The sequence below is a fragment of the Nesoenas mayeri genome, assembly GCF_963082525.1.
Source record: "Nesoenas mayeri genome assembly, chromosome: 7".
Classification (NCBI taxonomy): Eukaryota; Metazoa; Chordata; class Aves; order Columbiformes; family Columbidae; genus Nesoenas; species Nesoenas mayeri.
Genome location: NC_137551.1, coordinates 1,036,730 through 1,053,319, shown reverse-complemented (window position 1 = coordinate 1,053,319; position 16,590 = coordinate 1,036,730). Strand labels below are relative to the sequence as shown.

The 16,590-nt window shown below is 52.2% G+C and overlaps 1 protein-coding gene across 1 annotated transcript; it reads right to left on the bottom strand.

Annotated features, from left to right (window-relative positions):
* Positions 1 to 2,692: 2,692 nt before the first annotated feature.
* On the bottom strand, positions 2,693 to 15,382 carry LOC308042362 (microsomal triglyceride transfer protein-like; the record flags this gene model as incomplete). The annotated part of the gene is made up of 18 exons (XM_080347708.1): positions 2,693 to 2,834; positions 3,485 to 3,655; positions 3,939 to 4,063; positions 4,375 to 4,602; positions 5,157 to 5,278; positions 6,086 to 6,183; positions 6,700 to 6,914; positions 7,029 to 7,241; positions 7,360 to 7,467; positions 7,913 to 8,078; positions 8,602 to 8,759; positions 9,583 to 9,736; positions 9,981 to 10,120; positions 11,951 to 12,058; positions 13,204 to 13,311; positions 13,767 to 13,898; positions 14,060 to 14,241; positions 15,325 to 15,382. 18 exons carry the CDS (start codon positions 15,380 to 15,382, stop codon positions 2,693 to 2,695), a joined length of 2,628 nt encoding a protein of 875 aa, XP_080203834.1.
* Positions 15,383 to 16,590: the final 1,208 nt, after the last annotated feature.

Sequence of the window (16,590 nt, the reverse complement as noted above, 5' to 3'; positions counted from 1 at the left end):
ATACCTTTGCAGAAGCCGGCAGGAGCATAAAGCAGCATCTTCGGTCCCATGGGAACCCTCTTGCAGGGCCACTGTCATCCCTAACCATGCTCTGGGGCTTCCTAGGAGCAGAAATAGCCCTCATGTCCCAGTTCTGCAGCCCCGATGGGGCATTTCGCTGCGTATTTCCATGGCACCCTGAGCAAAGACCTAGAAACCTGCTTTCTAGGTCTTTGCTTAGGGTGCCATGGAATCAAGGTGGTGGTGGCCACGCTGTTCCTGCTGGAAATGCTTGTGCTAGTGGGAGCTGCTTTCTGCCTCTGTCCTTTCCCCAACTGCGTGTTCTGGGCAAGTTAAGAGCCAAACAGAGAAAACATGAAAAACACACGGTGTTTACTTCCACACACAACCAAAGTGCTCATTGCTAATGCCTCCAGATGGAAAACCAGACATGTTTCCTTCCCCCCCCAAACCAGAGGACTCAGTGCTACATTGTCCTAATTTTTAACAAATGCCCAATGTCCCTCTTTTTCCTAAAAAGCACATTTTTCTCATTAAAAAATTTCAAAGGCACGTTCTAATCAGGAAGGAATGAAGAAATAGTGCGCTTTTCCCCTCCAGCTAGCGAGAGCTGTTTGGTGCTCGTGGCTGATAACGGGAGCAGAATGCGAAACAGAGGAACAATACTGACTTGGAGCTCATTGCAACTTTCACAAATGGCCACCGAAAGAGCCCAAATATCAGCAGAAAAAGGGAAGAGCTGCTGTATGTTGTTGTTGCTGGAACGTGTAGGATTGAGGCAATCTTACCTCCATTTGCTGCCTCCATTAGAAGAGAAGGGGAACTGCCGTTTGGGTGATAAGAGAGGCCAGAGGCTTCTGCATTAATATATAAACTTTGGATGAAAAAGACAGAGGAGAGGCTGCAGGCAGAAGCCACCCCTCAAGAGGTGGGTTTTGAATCCACATGCACCAGCAAAACGCACATTTAGTAGGTTTTGGCGTCTATAGGGAGGAGGAAGGGGACAGGATGGGGCTGTGACCCCACTGCTTAGCTTTCCCACTTCGGGTTATGTCCACCCTGAGAGATGTTTCCCTGAAGTCACAGCTTTATCGTGTTTGTCCAAGCTCTCTGCGATGGATTCGCCAATCCGGAAAGGACCATGTCAGTCAAACACAATCTCTTGGTCTCCATGGCAACCAGCATCTGTGTTTGCCCCATAGGATGGACTCGAACCACCAATGACTCGTTTAAAAACCAAAAATGCCCAAAGGATGGACAACCTTCTAAACAGCTTGTGTCTGACTTCTGGTGCCACCCCTGTTAAAGAAGTAAATCCTCTACTTTTAGTGTCTATGTCCCATGCTAGGAGTCCGAGTAATCTCAAAAGACCTTTTTAATCCACCCTTTGCAAACACCAGAATGCTTCTGCTCCTGTAGTTTTTAATTACAAGGGGTTTCTAATGGCCTCGGATGATTATTGTAGCCCTGCCTGTCTTAGAGGGAGGAAAAACATGGGGAAAAATGCCATTGTAGGCACTAGAGCAGGAAGCAGTGGCTGCGGATCAGCATCACCAGGGGATGTGTAAAGCTGCGATGAGAAGCTTTAGCACCTTGGAGACACCAATGTCTCTTCTCTTTGTCCTTCAACCAGTCCCTACTTCAGTCCCCTTATCTCCTTCCAACCTCCTCTAGCATCCAGTGGGTCTCCAGCACTTATACCACCTTTTTAAGCTCCTTTCTCATAACAGTTTTCCCAGTTTCAAGAGGATGATGGAGACTGCAGGTCTGTGCTCTTTAGGAAGGTTTCTTGCAGTTTGCTACGCTCTCCCCTGCTCTGTTTTAATTTTGGGAAAGCTCTGCGGGTTGCATTCCTCTTCTCCCTCCTTCTTCACCCCCCTCCAAGAGTGAACCTGATCCGCACTGAAAAACAGGCTGTTCCCCACCAACACCAGCCTCATCCTTGCTGCCCGAAGTGGTACCAGCCAACACAGTGCAAATCACAGTATCACAGTATCCCCCCCATGAGTTAAGAGGATGGCACCAAGCTGTATGGGGAATCGAGTTGCCTTCGTATGCAAATAAATGCAAACACCTTCAATTAATCTGGAAAGAACAGACAATAATTGGCAACAGGTTATGCAGCGTTTTGTCTTGCTTCTCTGCCTTTCTCCCTTAGGATTATTCTGGGGTGAACGTCTCTGTGGTTGCATTTAAAAAATCATTATAGACCTCCACACCTCCTCCAGAAACAAATCTTTTCCATGTTCCTAGACGCTTGCGGCAGTTGCTAAATTGTGCATTCAAGGAGGGTCATTCACTCCATCCCCGCAGGGAATCTCCTTCCCCCTGGCTGCAGATGTGCTCCCTCCCGCCTGCTTTGATAAACAGAGAGGAAACTCAGTGGTTTGGGGTGTAGGCTTGTCAAAGGGTTTCTTGGGCTCTGAGAAACTCATTCATTTGCAAAAGATGGCTGTTTTGTGGGGGAAATCTCAGCCTTTGGGGTGGGGCTCCTGCTCCAAGTAAAAGGTGCGTCTAGCTGTCCTGCAGCAGTTGTTCTGGTGATCCCTCCTCGTGCTCTTATTGCAGTGGGTTTTTTATTAAAAGGTGGTTGTGGAGGAGTCAGGCAGGGCCCCTGACAGCTCACATGGGGTTCATAGAGAACTGGGGTGCGTGGCAGGCAGTCATCCGGCCCCAAAGCGCTCCGGCTGCCCTATTCTGCTGTCAGCAGGAGGCTGCAGACCTTGGAGTTGGCCGGGTGCAAGGCGAGCTCCCTGCCGGGCACGCTGCCCCGCCTGCCCTTCCGAGTCGTGGTGCTCCGGCTCCCAGCAGACTTGGAAACTGTGAACGTTTCCCTGTGGGACAAGGCAACAGCGAGAGGATCAGGAGGTGGGGATGGTGAGGAGGCTGAGGGAGCTGGGGCTCTTTAGTTTGGAGAAGAGGAGACTGAGGGGTGACCTTATTAATGTTTATAAATATATAAAGGGTGAGTGCCATGAGGATGGAGCCAGGCTCTTCTTGGTGGCAAACAATGATAGAACAAGGGGTAATGGGATCAAGCTGGAACACAAGAGGTTCCACTGAAATGTGAGAAAAAACTTCTTCTCAGTAAGGGTGGCAGAGCACTGGAACAGGCTGCCCAGGGGGCTGTGGAGCCTCCTTCTCTGGAGACATTCAAGACCCACCTGGACACCTTCCTGTGTAACCTCACCTGGGTGCTCCTGCTCCATGGGGGGATCGGACTGGATGATCTTTTGAGGTTCCTTCCAATCCCAAACATACTGTGATACTGTGGACCTCAACCTCCTACCTGACCATGTCCTAATGGTCTAGACACGGTGCTTCCATCAAGAACTTGCGGTGTCATTCCCCCATCCTTACTGGTTTTGACCCACCCTGCTCAATCGTTGTACAACCATTAATTCTGTCCTTTCTCCAACAAGTCTTACTTTATCTCCAACATGTCATAATGTTTCTACAATACCTGGCCATATGCAGAGCCTACCTGTATGGGACCTGCTCCTCTCTCAGCTGCAGGCACATGAGCACAGGGCTGCCAGAAAACCTCAGGATGGTGTCAAAGTGGATTGATGTCTCCAGCTCCATCTGGCTTCTCAGGGTGGCTTGGAGGAACGGGCCATCAAGTTCTGCCTGGAAATCAATGGTGAGGCTTCCCCTGTGAGATGGAATCAAGTGGGTTTGGTCACCGAGCAATGGGCCTGTGCTGAGCACCATGTACCAGCAACGAACAACCCCATAAGCATCTTAATTTTAGCTCTGACCATGGAAAAGGAGCATGTAACCAACATTTATCCCCAAGCGACCACCAGGCAGGGCTGGAGAAGAGCGTGGGCTGTGGAAAGCCAGCCTAGGCTTTCCAGCCTAGCTTTGCCAGCCTAGGTGCTGAGCCCACCGAGTACCCTGCACCCACAGACCCAAGCCATTTCCCACCTACTAACCTGGCGTTCATGTTGGTTTTCAGTTCCTGCTCCCAAATGCTCACGTCCATGTCGGCTGAAATGTCAAGGCCCAGCCCGCCCTGGAGCTTGATGGTCACTTGGAGACCAGACTGCAGAGGGATGACCTGGGAGATGGAGAAGACAGACCTTGCTGTGACCAGGCACTGCTATGGCACGAGCAGCTGACACCAGCAGTGACCTGTGGTTGTTGGAACTGCTTATTCCAACCCCACAGCTTGGGCTGTATGGTAGGAACTCAAACCATGTGTGGTCCCATGGCCAAGCCGAGCCATCCCACTGTTTTACCAACCCCAGGAGACTTCTGGTGGTGACACCTCACTCTTCGATGTCTATCTGCAGTGAGAAACATACCTAAAATCCATTATGGGGTTCACTAGGATTTGGCATGGAGGCAGGTCACCCACCCCAGCAGTACCTGGTGATGGTCCATCAGCAGGAGGTTCCCTTTGACCACACTAGTGGGTTCTCCACTGCTTAATAGGACCTTGCTCATTAAGTCTGTATATCCCTGGAAGAAGATGATGGGCCGCAGCTGTACATCGAAGAAGATAGCAGACATCCCGGCCATCAGCTCTGGCTCCTCTTCACCTTCCAAGGTGTTTTCTCCCAGCATCGACTCCAACCCTTGTGCTTCAATAGTGACCTGAAACACAGAAGCCATGACGTGCAAGCTGCACAGAGCAAAGCTGGAGAGGCGATTTTGTGCCCTGCGATGCTATTGGAGTTGTTACACTTGTCCAACCCTTGGATAGACACCCTTTGAAGCAGGAGGACAGCGATGGGGTGGGTTGAGGGTGGTGTGACACTGTCCCAGGTTGCCCAGAGAGGTGGTGGATGAACCATCCCTGCAGACATCCCAGGCCAGGCTGGACGGGGCTCTGAGCAACCTGAGCTGCTGAAGATGTCCCTGCTCATGGCAGGGGGGGCACTGGATGGGCTTTGAAGGCCCCTTCCAACCCAAACTATTTGATGATTCTATGGGGTGGATGTGGCATCCAAGCTATCCCTGAGCACCATGTAGCAGCGGTGTCACATCCCTTGTTTTGTGGGGGTCTCCCCTTCTGATATGGGGCACACTGAGTGGGGAGGTGAGGTCAAGCACTGTGAGGGGGTTAAAAGGGGACACAGATGGGGCAGTGGCACAACCGGATTGGTGTTGTCACCCCCCTCTGTGTATGTGCCACCCTGGCTGCACACCTGAGCTGCACGAAGCTGCTGACCACGGCTGAGCAGTGAGAAGTCGGAGATGCTTTTCCTCAACAATCCGCCCTCCAAAAAGAGCAGGTCCAGCCCAAAGGTGGAAAGCAGGTCCTGGGTGACTGAAAGGCAGAGGAACACCCCATAAGCATCCCCAGGGAAGGGCCTGGCACATCCCTTTTGTAACCCTCCTCAATAGATTGTATGGCAAACCCTGTACAATTGTCCCATCTATGGTCAGGATGACCAGCCTCCCAGATCTCCTATGCTAGCCATTAAATACCTGCTAAAGCTGAATGACTGGGAGGGAAAGCTTCTCTGCAGCATCTCCTCCTATTCTTGCAATAATAGAAGGATTTAGCATTGCAAAGTTTTTCTTCCAGGGTTTGGATGTTTCGCCCTCAATTTGCCCCTATGAGGCTAATGTGAGGAGGGGCAGAAATGAGAGCTGAGGGGTAAAGATTCAAGCAGATATTTATCAAGCATCAATTGTCGCAGTCTCTCTGAAGTTTGGTGATGTTTATATCAGTACAAGGATGCTCCTCTTTGAAGGGCTTATTAAAAAGACCTCAGGGACTGAGGAATGGAGCTAAATATCTTGACTTCTCAGGAAAAATGCAGGAACTCCCACCTATGTGTAGGTTCATTGGTGAAGTTCATCTTTTAAGCTAGCAGGATTTGGGACAAGTATGTGGCACAGCTCAGCCCTCCTGCTATAGAACACCAAGTGGTTGCAGGAGTGTCAGATAAAGGTCTATGCAGCTCAAGTGGTGGCAATGAGCTGGTGCTGGGAGACATCAGAAACCTCACACTGAGCTTTTGGGGGCTTTTCTATAAAGCAGAGGTCTCTTGCGATAGCCGCCTTTCCCCCCCGCCCCCTTTTTAGCCATTCGAGAGGACCCTGGGATGAGTGTCCTCCATGGTGTCACCTGTCAGAGGTCCTGAGAAGGAAGAGGAGATGCCAGCTTTCGAGAAGAAGTGGTAATTATTTATCCGTGGGTCTCTCAGGATGTCTTTCATTATCTTCCTGGAAGCGAGAGGGAAAGGGAAATGTAAGTTGTCATTAAAGAAGGCTGTACAGAGAAAAGGAGGACACTCAGTTCTCCAAAGTGTTTCTCTTGGTTGCTGACTGCCCGGAGGAGCCTGAGCCAAACAGGGAAATGAGCAGATGTGGGCTGCCCTGGAGTTTCCTCTCCTCTGCTTTATCAGGATAAACCAGTCAGCTATTTTCCTACAGCTTTTGCTTAGCTCTGAAAAAAATGTCAGCGCTTGGTTCGTTTTGTGCAGATGGGGAGGTGAACGCAGCTACAAATCGTGTGCTGTCCCACGAGCCGCAGCTTTGGCCCCCAAGGGCTTTGCCAAAGCCACAAGCCCAGGTCCTGTTGCCACGGGGCAGGATGAAGAGGGATGCTGTGTTTTGGGAGCTCCAAGAAGGGATTTAACAGGTTTAACATCATGCTGGGTCAAAAGCCACAGCTGGAGCGAGGAGAAGAACAAATGATGTAGATCTAAGGGGAAACTGGACCTTCCCCTCCACACCCACCTCGCTGGGTGGTGGTCGGCATGTAGGCTGCTCTGGATCTTCAGCAGCAGAAACGTCGCCATCTCCACCTCCAGCTCATTAGCGGCCAGCAGGATGTTGATGATGTCCATGGGTGAGGGCTCGTTGTCCAGGAGGATTTCTGCAGCAGCCAGGCGACAGGTTTTTTCGTAGCTCTTCCTCTTCTCATGGAAGATCCTCCTCATTGCTTGTTTCACCTGATGCAAGAGGGCAATTGAAAGGGTGCGATGTGCAAATTGTGGCTCTGTGCCCTGGTGGCTTGGCTTGGAGCGGGAAGAAGAGCACCAAGCCTTGGTAGCTTCAGTTCCTACCTCATTGGAGATGTGCTGAGCGGGGAATCGCCGCAGGGCAGAGATGGCCGCGGCGGTGACGGCAGCAGGACCCTCCTCAGCAAAGTCCAGGAGGTTGGGGATGGTTTCGGGGAGCATCGCGTTCCCCAGGGCCAGCAGGTAAATGACCACCTGGGATTCCTCCTCGGCGCTTCTCAGCCCCACAAGGATGGTTTCCACCCCACGCTCCACCTCCTGCTCGGGGTTTGCAGGAGGCCAGATGAGAAGGAGAATGAGGAGGGGGACAGGAGACATTTTAGGCATCCCTGGAGCAGGGGTATTGTCCAGAAAAGGGGGTTTGCAGAGGACCCACCTGTAGTCCACACAGCTGCTGCTGGCACAGCTTGCTGACCAGAGAGCCCACAGCAACCACCCCCGTCTCTCGGACCTCGGGGGGCAGCTGCTTCCCATCCAGCTTGTCCTGGGCACCGGGAAAGGGGAATTAGGAAGCAGGAAATAAGAAAAAGGCGGGGGGTGTGGAGGAAGAGAGAGAAGGAATATGTTTCACCTCTTACCTCAAAGCATTTCCCACAAAAGTAAGGAAAAATTAGTTCTTACCTGCCTTGAAACAGGCAGGTTTAATTGGATAAAATGCTGGGTTGTTTCACAGTGGATTTAATTAAGCTTTTTCCTATCTGTAATGCACTGATTATAAAGCGCTTCCTGCTGAATGCTTTTCCTCTGAGAAGCGTCTACCCCCATCACCAGTACCTCATTAAAAGCACATAAAATAACGCCATAAGCAGAAAGATGTATTTCTGCAGAGCTGTATTTTCCTTTTCCAGGCAAACACAGTTGCTGTTCCCCCCTGGCCGACACAGAGTGAGGATCTATGCTGGACCCCGCAGAGAAATGCCCGTACTTACCAACACCAGGCGGAGGAGCCCTCCTGAAGGCCGGGGAGAGAAAGCTGCTGCGTACAGAAACGTCTCCAGCGGGGACGTGGGCTCCTTGCTGAAATCCAGAAAGTCCGAAAGAGCTGCCAAGGATGCCACCGACTGCGCGGCCACCGCCGCCTCCACAGCGAAGGGGCTGGAGCAAGAAGAGGGAGGTGATCAATGGCACAACCCACCAATGGAGCTGGAGAAGGTGCAAGATGCCCTGTGCAGCTCTTCATTCCCCTTTTTCCTTTTGCGTGCTTTCCCCTTGCTTTAAGGGCCTTGGGAGCTTCAGTTTGTGGGTTAAAAAAGACCTCAGAAGGTTGATGTTTGCTCTGAACTCACCCATGTCTGGGTGTTTCACCGGAGAGAGGAGCCCAGAGCCCACACTGACAAGAGATGGGTGCTATGGCCATGGGTGGGTGGTCTGTCAATAACAGACTTCCACTGATACTTGTAGAGAGCCTTTGTGATGCTCCAAAGCACACATGTGCAGCAGAGGTATTAAGAAAAAACAAAGCACGCTTGCAGTAATCAGGGCAGCTGCTTGGACCAAGTATGGTGGATGGACCAGCAGCAAACAACCCCAGCTAGCGGGTCCAGGAAAGACCTTCGGTACCCGGGTTCTACATGCACAGAAAGCCAATTTTGAGCATGGTAGCTCGTGGGGGTCTCACAGCATCTCCTCGGGTGCTCTTCTCAGCAGCTGCAGAACATCTCTCTTCTCGGCGCTGCGCAGCATCTGGATGAACCTCTGGAACTGCCAGGTCGTTGATGCCTTTGAGGTGTCTATTTTGACTCTCTGGCTGTCGAAAGCCTTCAGGTAGGCTCTCAGCTGTGAAGATGAAGTTTGTTGGCCTCTGTTTGTTTAGCCTCTTTTACTCCCATCATTGTGAGATAACATTTATACTTAGGGAATATTTAGGAGAGGCTCATGGGGGTCATGCAGTTGTCCGAAGGCATTTGCTGCAGCTTCCCACCCCCATGGCTGAGGACTTGTGCTATAGCACAAATGTCCCGATTAGTGGTATGTACAGGAGAACCTGTGAGCATCACCGGTGCCTGAACGTTGTTGCAATCCCAGATTTCCCAGGTGAAAAGCCTGGAGGAGGCAGAAATAACCCCTCCTTTGTCCTTGCTAGCCTAACCTGTGGTGGAAATGCTTCCTGACCTTAGACCTGTGATAAGTTTAAGCCAACTGGATGTGCCAGCTGTGCACCAGGTCACTTCCCTCCTCACAGAAACGCAACTATAAGCCCATGTTGCCCAGAGAGGTGGTAGATGAACCATCCCTGGAGACATCCCAGGCCAGGCTGGACGGGGCGCTGAGCACCCTGAGCTGGTGAAGATGTCCCTGCTCATGGCAGGGGGGGCACTGGATGAGCTTGGAAGGCCCCTTCCAACACAAACGACTCTGCGATTCTAAGTCTGGGGAACAGAGGGGTCCTTCCACCACGGGTAGTAATATTGAACACTACTTAGGAGAGGTGACAGGTTGGGCTGGTGCTCCACAGTGCTCCTGGGTCCGCAACCTGCCTTGACAGCACTAACCAGCTCCATGGTTTAACACCAAATCCTCCAGCCTTCTCCTGCCCACCCAGGTACCCAGCTTGGGGGGGAGCGTGCAGCGAGTTTTGGAGGTGGGAGGCATCACCAACCGATGGGCAGTGGGTGCAGACCCTCCTGAAGGGCAAGCTGGCCATGCCCAGGGGTTGGTGCTGTTCCTTGGTGCCAGCCAGCACGTCCTTGAGGCTTTGTCCGGTCACCTCTGCCGGGTCGGGCATCGGAGGAGACACGAGCTGGAGCTGCTGCCTGCGGAGGGAGGAGAAGCCATCGGGAAGTGCTTTATAATGTATAGCCTGGCTGGTTGCTTCATGCAGGTTTGGAAAAGGAGGAGATGTGGGGAGAAGCTGTCAAGGGGTGTCTGGTGTTCCCTCCCTGTGTGCCATGCCCGGGTGCTGTGCCAGGCTGGCAGGAGAGCAGCCAACACTTCAGCTCCAACAGATGTACATTCAGCACAAACCAATTTGGGCGGTGCTGTGGGGGCATGGCTTACCTTGAGCTGATTTTGATGCTGGTGTTGGACCTCAGGGCCGGAGACAGCACGTGGCTCTCTTCTGCCCACATGGTCTGGAGGAGGCTGTCCTTCACCACGTACTGGCTGCTGCTGCTGGGCTGCCACCGCACTCCAAACATCTTCAGAAAGGAAAAGCAGGAGGAATGATGGAACCTTTTCTCTCTTCCCCTCTCCCCAGGAGGTTCCTCTGCTTTCTAACAGCAGCAGAAGTGCTTTCCAGCCCACCAAGTCACCCGCTTGGCTTGCAAAATGAAGGAAAACCCAGAGGAGCCCAACCTCTTTCCAGATGTGGGAGAAGGCAGCACCAGGTGAGGACGGTGGTGTGGGGATGTTCTCAGCCGTGGCTGATTTGAGGGAGATGGACTTGGTGACACCACACAGACTTTCTCACTACAAAGTGTTGTCACTCTGGCTCAGCCCCAGCAGAAAAGGGCAGCAGAGGGAGGCGGGGATGATCCTGCCTGGCATGGGTGATGCCTGGAGACTGCAAACTGGAAATACATGTCCCCCAAAGCATTGCCCTTCCTTCAAGCTAGCTAGATCCATAGCTGTCCCGACACAGCTGCCCGGTGTGGGAAAAGGTCTGGCCCTCAATGCCAAAACCTGCCTCATCCCAGCCAGCAACAAGGACACCCTCCAAGTGAAAGAGAAAGCCAAGCAACAGCAATTTCCACCCAGCTCATGCCAAAAAAACCCGCTCAGCTTCCTCACTGTGCCGCATGGTGACCTTGGGGAAGCTCTCTGGATGTTTTTTCCCTTTCCAAAAGCAATGATGCCCTCGCTGGACGTCACCTCTGCCTCATCACCACCCCTTCCCGGTCACGCCGGGGGATGTTCTCAGAGCAGCTGGGTTTGCACGGGGCAGGTCTGGGGGAAGTGCAAGAGCTGAACGATGTGTTTTTTAACAGCAAACGGCACCAGCAACAATATCATTGTCTTAATGGCGAGGGTTTTATCTACAGGCAAGGTCCAGAGAGCTGCCTCAGTTTCCCCGCGGCAGGCTTGTGGGAAAACCCTATTGCCAAAAATGTGTTCTGTCTTGGTTTTGTTACTTTCTTGTGTAAGTTTGCTGTGATTCATACCCCTAAAATGCTTTTAGTATATGAACAATCAGAGCTTGACTGCTGGGCGTTGAGATGCCTGCTGCCGCCTGCAGGGTCTCTGTGTGGTGATATCTATTTTTTAATTGAATTCAATAGAATTTATATATTAAAAAATATCCCATTGATTTTAATCATAGAATCACAGAATAGTTTGGGTTGAAGGGACCTTCCAAGCTCCCCCAGTGCCCCCCCTGCCATGACAGGGACATCGTCACCAGCTCAGGGTACTCAGAGCCCCGTCCAGCTTGGCCTGGGATGTCTCAGGGATGGTTCATCCACCACCTCTCTGGCCAACCTGGACCAGGGTCTCACCACCATCAGGGTCAGAAAAACGATGGCAGGTATGTATATAATCATGGCAGGTATGTATATAATCATGGCAGGTATGTATATAATCATGGCAAGTATAACCTCATTAAGACCCACAGAGTTTCATTTATTAATGTCAGGCCTAAACACCAGCTACTGCTTTAAAGGAAAAAATCAGTGTTCTTTGGTCCTGTCCCCTGTCAAGCTGCTCCCCAACCTGATGAGTCTGAGACCCAGGAAACATTTCTGTACCTCCACTTTCCCAAGCAGTATCAGCTGGCAGGTCAGAAGTGATAACAAGGGTGGGGATGGGATGACCCAAGACATCTTTTCTGCTCCTACCCACCTCAAAACCACCTTGCTCCTGCTGAGCTATGTTGATGCACCCCACTGTGGGTATGGCTCTAAGAGCCAGCACCCCAAGCCAGGCTGGTTCGGGAGGCTGAAGCCAGCTGGGAAAATGCTGGGGGACAGCCCTGATGTACTTGGTGTAAGCTGAGCCCACCACCACAAGAGAAATGGACTTGCTTTGTTTACGGAGGTGAACCCGGAGTGCAGGTTTGTGCAGCTGAGGAGATCTTTTGTCTTCATGATGGAATGGCTGGACACGGCGTATGTGACTTGGCAGCTCCCAGAGACGTCCTCCTGGAACACAAACGTAAGTGACCATGGCTAAAGGCGATTTGCTTTGATTGAACCTGAATAAAATGATCAATGCAGAGGACAGACACAAAGGACAAACTAATAAATAGAAAAATCACCAAGAAGCTAGAAACTGGTCTGTATGTGAGAGTGTTGGATGTCTCCAAATTCATCTGGGCAGTTTTGCAAATTCAGGCTAACACTAGTAGCAGCATCTCTGTGCCTGCGTTTTGGGTTTTGAGGTGTTTTTGGTTTGTTCACAGGTCACTCCAGCATCAGGTTGTCTTCGGAAGAAGGAATTTCACAGGATCACAGAATGTGAGGGGTTGAAGGGACCTGGAAAGCTCATCCAGTGCAATCCCCCATGGAGCAGGAACACCCAGATGAGGTTACACAGGAAGGTGTCCAGGCGGGTTGGAATGTCTGCACAGAAGGAGACTCCACAACCCCCTGGGCAGCCTGGGCCAGGCTCTGACACCCTCACCACGAACAACTTTCTTCTCATATTTAAGCGGAACCTTTTGTGTTCCAGTTTGAACCCATTGCCCCTTGTCCTGTCACTGGTTGTCACCAGCAGAGCCTGGCTCCATCCTCCTGACACTGCCCCTTTCCATATTGATAACCAGGAATGAGTCCCCCCTCAGTGTCCTCTTGTCCAGCTCCAGAGCCCCAGCTCCCTCAGCCTTTCCTCACACGGGAGATGCTCCACTCCCTGCAGCATCTTGGTGGCTGCGCTGGACTCTCTCCAGCAGTTCCCTGTCCTGCTGGAACTGAGGGGCCACAGCTGGACACAAGATTCCAGGTGTGGTCTCCCCAGGGCAGAGCAGAGGGGCAGGAGAACCTCTCTGACCTACTGACCACCCCCTTCTAACCCACCCCAGGTACCATTGGCTTCCTGGCCACAAGGGCCCAGTGCTGGCTCATGGTCACCCTGCTGCCCCAGGACCCCCAGGTCCCTTTCCCCTATGCTGCTCTCTAATAGCTGATTCCCCAACAGTTTCCCTGCTGTTTGGCTGCTGGCTCGGTGAAGTGAATCCCACTTGTCAGAAATCTTTGTACAGGTTATTTTTCCTCCGCTTTTCCCACTTTCCAGGGAAAGACAATGATTTTACGTTTTTAGTTCCATCCCGCCCTGGCTCTGCACCTACCTCCACGGTGGTGCCGGCGTGGGGCTGGAGCTGGAGCAGACTGACGACACCGCGCTTCAGGTTGGAGACGAGGATGCTTTCTGCTCCGTCCCCATGGAAGGCTTTGACCTGGGGAGGGCGAGAGGTGGTGTTTGTCTGTGGGGATGGCTCTGGGGGCATCTCCCTGCAACCTGAGCTACACCCTGTAGATACCTGCAGCTTTTTCACCAGGAGAACCATACAGCTCAACAGCATAAGCTTTGTGGATGCATATCCACAAAATTTCCCTTGATTCCCCACCCCTGTTTTTCCAAAGCCTTAAAGGAAATGGTCAGAAAGGAGCTTATATCCCATGGTTAGGATTGAAGCCCCTTTGGAGGATGGGGCTCCATCTGAGGCCATACTGGACCCCCCGGGAGACTATATATTCCTACATTTGCCACTCTGTCTGGTTCCTCATGCTCTGATATGAAACCAGAGGTGGAGCAGATGTTTGTATGGGCTTCACAGGTGGGGAAAATGTAGGATGTGGGCAGGAGTGCTCTGCGGAGGGCAGGACCGAGCCCAGGAGGTGTCCGGCTGACCTTGCCGCTGCTCCAGGAGATGAACACGGGCTTCTGGAGCTCTGCCTGCTGCTCCTGGCTCAGAGCAATCTCTGCAAGGGGACCTCCGGGGCCGTCCTCTTTGGGCTGGTGTTGGGCTTTGAGGTCATGGATCTGTGAGAGCAGAAGGTGGCAGGGAGCAGTGAAAAAGCACGTTTGCTGTGGGTTTTACCCACAGTCGATGATCACAGAGGTCATTTATTGAGCGGGAAGGGGGTGAGGAAAGAGCATCACTGCTCCCAGGAGGAGCTGCAATGGCTTTAGCACTGACACACCTGCACCTGGAGCAGCTCTTCCCCTCCCGTGTCCCTCCAGAGCCGGCGGAGCTGGACCGAAGCCTCAGCCTGCAGCTGGACCCCAGGCAGGGCCAGCAGGGACGTGTGCTCCAGCCGCACGTCCAGGGAGTAGCGGTACCCGTACAGCATCCCGGGCTGGAAAGAAAGGGGCTGCAGATCCCCTGAGGAGAGCACACACATTGAAGGTACGCAACGGCGGACCCCAGCCCCAGCATCCTCCACCCAAGGAGAACCTGGACCTGCAGGGGTACTCGCGACCCACAGCGCTTTGCCTCCTGGAAGTGTCATTTTTATATCAAGCAGTAAGTATAGATGAGATGTCCAGGGGAAAACTTGGGAAGGTTTTAGTGGGAAATGATTTGTGCCTACGGTTTGGGTGTTCTCGGGGTGACGGCTGATCCCTGCCTGTGTTTCCAGCCCGGCCTTACAAATGATGGCCAGAGTATGGGATCTCCTTGGGGACTTCAGGACTTATTGAAACGGCCAGGGAAACACACCATAGACCTGCAGTGAAGTTTCCTGAACCGGGGGGATGTCTCAAAGTGTCTTTTCAGCGTTGTGCATTAACTGGGGCAATGCCAGCATTTCTATCTGGGGGAGAAGAGAGGCTGTATTCCTTACATTGTGTGTTTCCCTATCGAGCTACCAATATTTAATTAAATCACTGACTCTGTGATGGGGCAGATTTAGATCAAAACTCCTTGTTTTAATCTTATTTATCCAGAATTACTTGCAGTTCCTTCTCTTGTTCATATACAAATACGACTGTAGGGGGGAGGGTTGCCTTTGCCATGGCATAACCAGTCTAATCGATTTTCTGAAGTCATTTGAAATTCTCCTGCAAATCTAATGCTCTTGCTGGGCTTCTGAAGTGTTTTATAGTTCTGCTACTTCCTTAAAAATAACAAATGAAAGTAATAGATGGAAATCCCCACTCCCCGGGGCTTTTCTCTGTGAGTCAGATTGAAAAGTTGCTCTATTTCTGCACCACGTGAGGTTTAAAAAGCTGCAGCACTCTGCTTTTCCTCAACCCCTCAGAGGGGACTTCCACGGTCCCAAATGATTTCCCCACCTTGGGAGATGCTCAGACCACTTGTAGTTGTGGAAATAACTGGAGACCGGGGAGATTTGGGGTTACGCTGAGATCCAGGGGGCTCATTGTGTGCAGGGATGAGCACCCCACATCCCAGGGCATCTGGATCCCCTCGTGTCCCTGAACCCGAAGCACCCCAAAAATCTCTTACCTTTCGCTGTGCTCGCGAAGGAAAAGCAAAGCAGGACAACGTATCCCTGTGGGTTCATGGTGGGTTCTGGGAGCTGAGCGGGAGCCGGGGAGGAAGGGGGTGGGCAAGGGACCGTACAACAAAAGTGGGCAAGATGAGTGGCGTCAGGCGATGGGGCCCAACCTTCTCCCCATCCCCGCCTCGCACACCCAAGGGAAAGCGAATGATTAAACCTCTGCCCCAGCCCCCAGCAGCCGCGCAGGGTTTGGAAATCCGCTGAGGTTTGCCAAGGACCAGCAGGAGCTGGGGGGTGAAAGCGGCAAAAAACGAGCTGCAAGAAGCATTTGCTGGGTGCGGGAAGGGACCTGCTCCGTCCCCTGGTGAAATATCGCTCCCCACCACAAGGGCAAGGGGAAGAAATGGTCGATTTTGAAAGAAAACACCCAGAAGGGGGAAGGGGAAAACCGGCTTTCCTCTCGTTTCAGTTAGAAACTGGGATTTGTAGCCTGGAGGCTCAAGTTACTTAAAGGGCCAGGCTGGAGGGGGATGTGGAGAGAATGCTGATGGGTCGGATGGTGGACGTGGTTACCCTCCCCAAAAACAGTGTGGGAAAGGGTTTAGGAGACGAGTGCTTTGCTGGTCGTGCCCCGCACAGCCTGTTAACCCCTTGGCCCACCAGCTGCGTTTTTTGCCCATGCATGAGCTTGCTGATTGCTGAATTTAACTGGTACCTAAAGGCACTATAGGCTGCAGGGGGACGAAGTCCTTAAGAGGTGGTGATGGAGTGGCTTAGGGTCCTGTGAAGTCTTTTTGCTAAAAAGCTCTCTTTTTGGGAGTGGGAGAGAGCGAGGCACATTGCACCCTTCTCGTACAGGGATCTGAGAGGCAATAATGTCATTATGGAAGTGATCTGCGTATTGCGGTGGGACCAGACCCCGACGGTTTCGGTGTTATGGCATTGTCAAGGGCACATCTTCCAGCTCTGCATCACCGCTGGCTTTTCGGCCGCTACTGTGACCTGAACAGCTGGGCAGATCCAGCTGTGAGCTACCCGGGGAAAGCCCAGCTCTAGGTTTCCCATGTGTGGTGTCTCCGCTTCGTCCTCTGATGTTCTTTATGGACAAGCATCCCGTATTTAGATTGAAGCCTTTTCTTCTCTTCGCTCTGGCCTTTCTTTCTGGTTTGTCGGCTTTTCATTTGGAAGTTTCTCAGACATGAGGAGGAAATTTGTTATACTGAGGGTGGTGAGAGCCTGGCCCAGGTTGCCCAGGTTGGTGGTGGATGAAC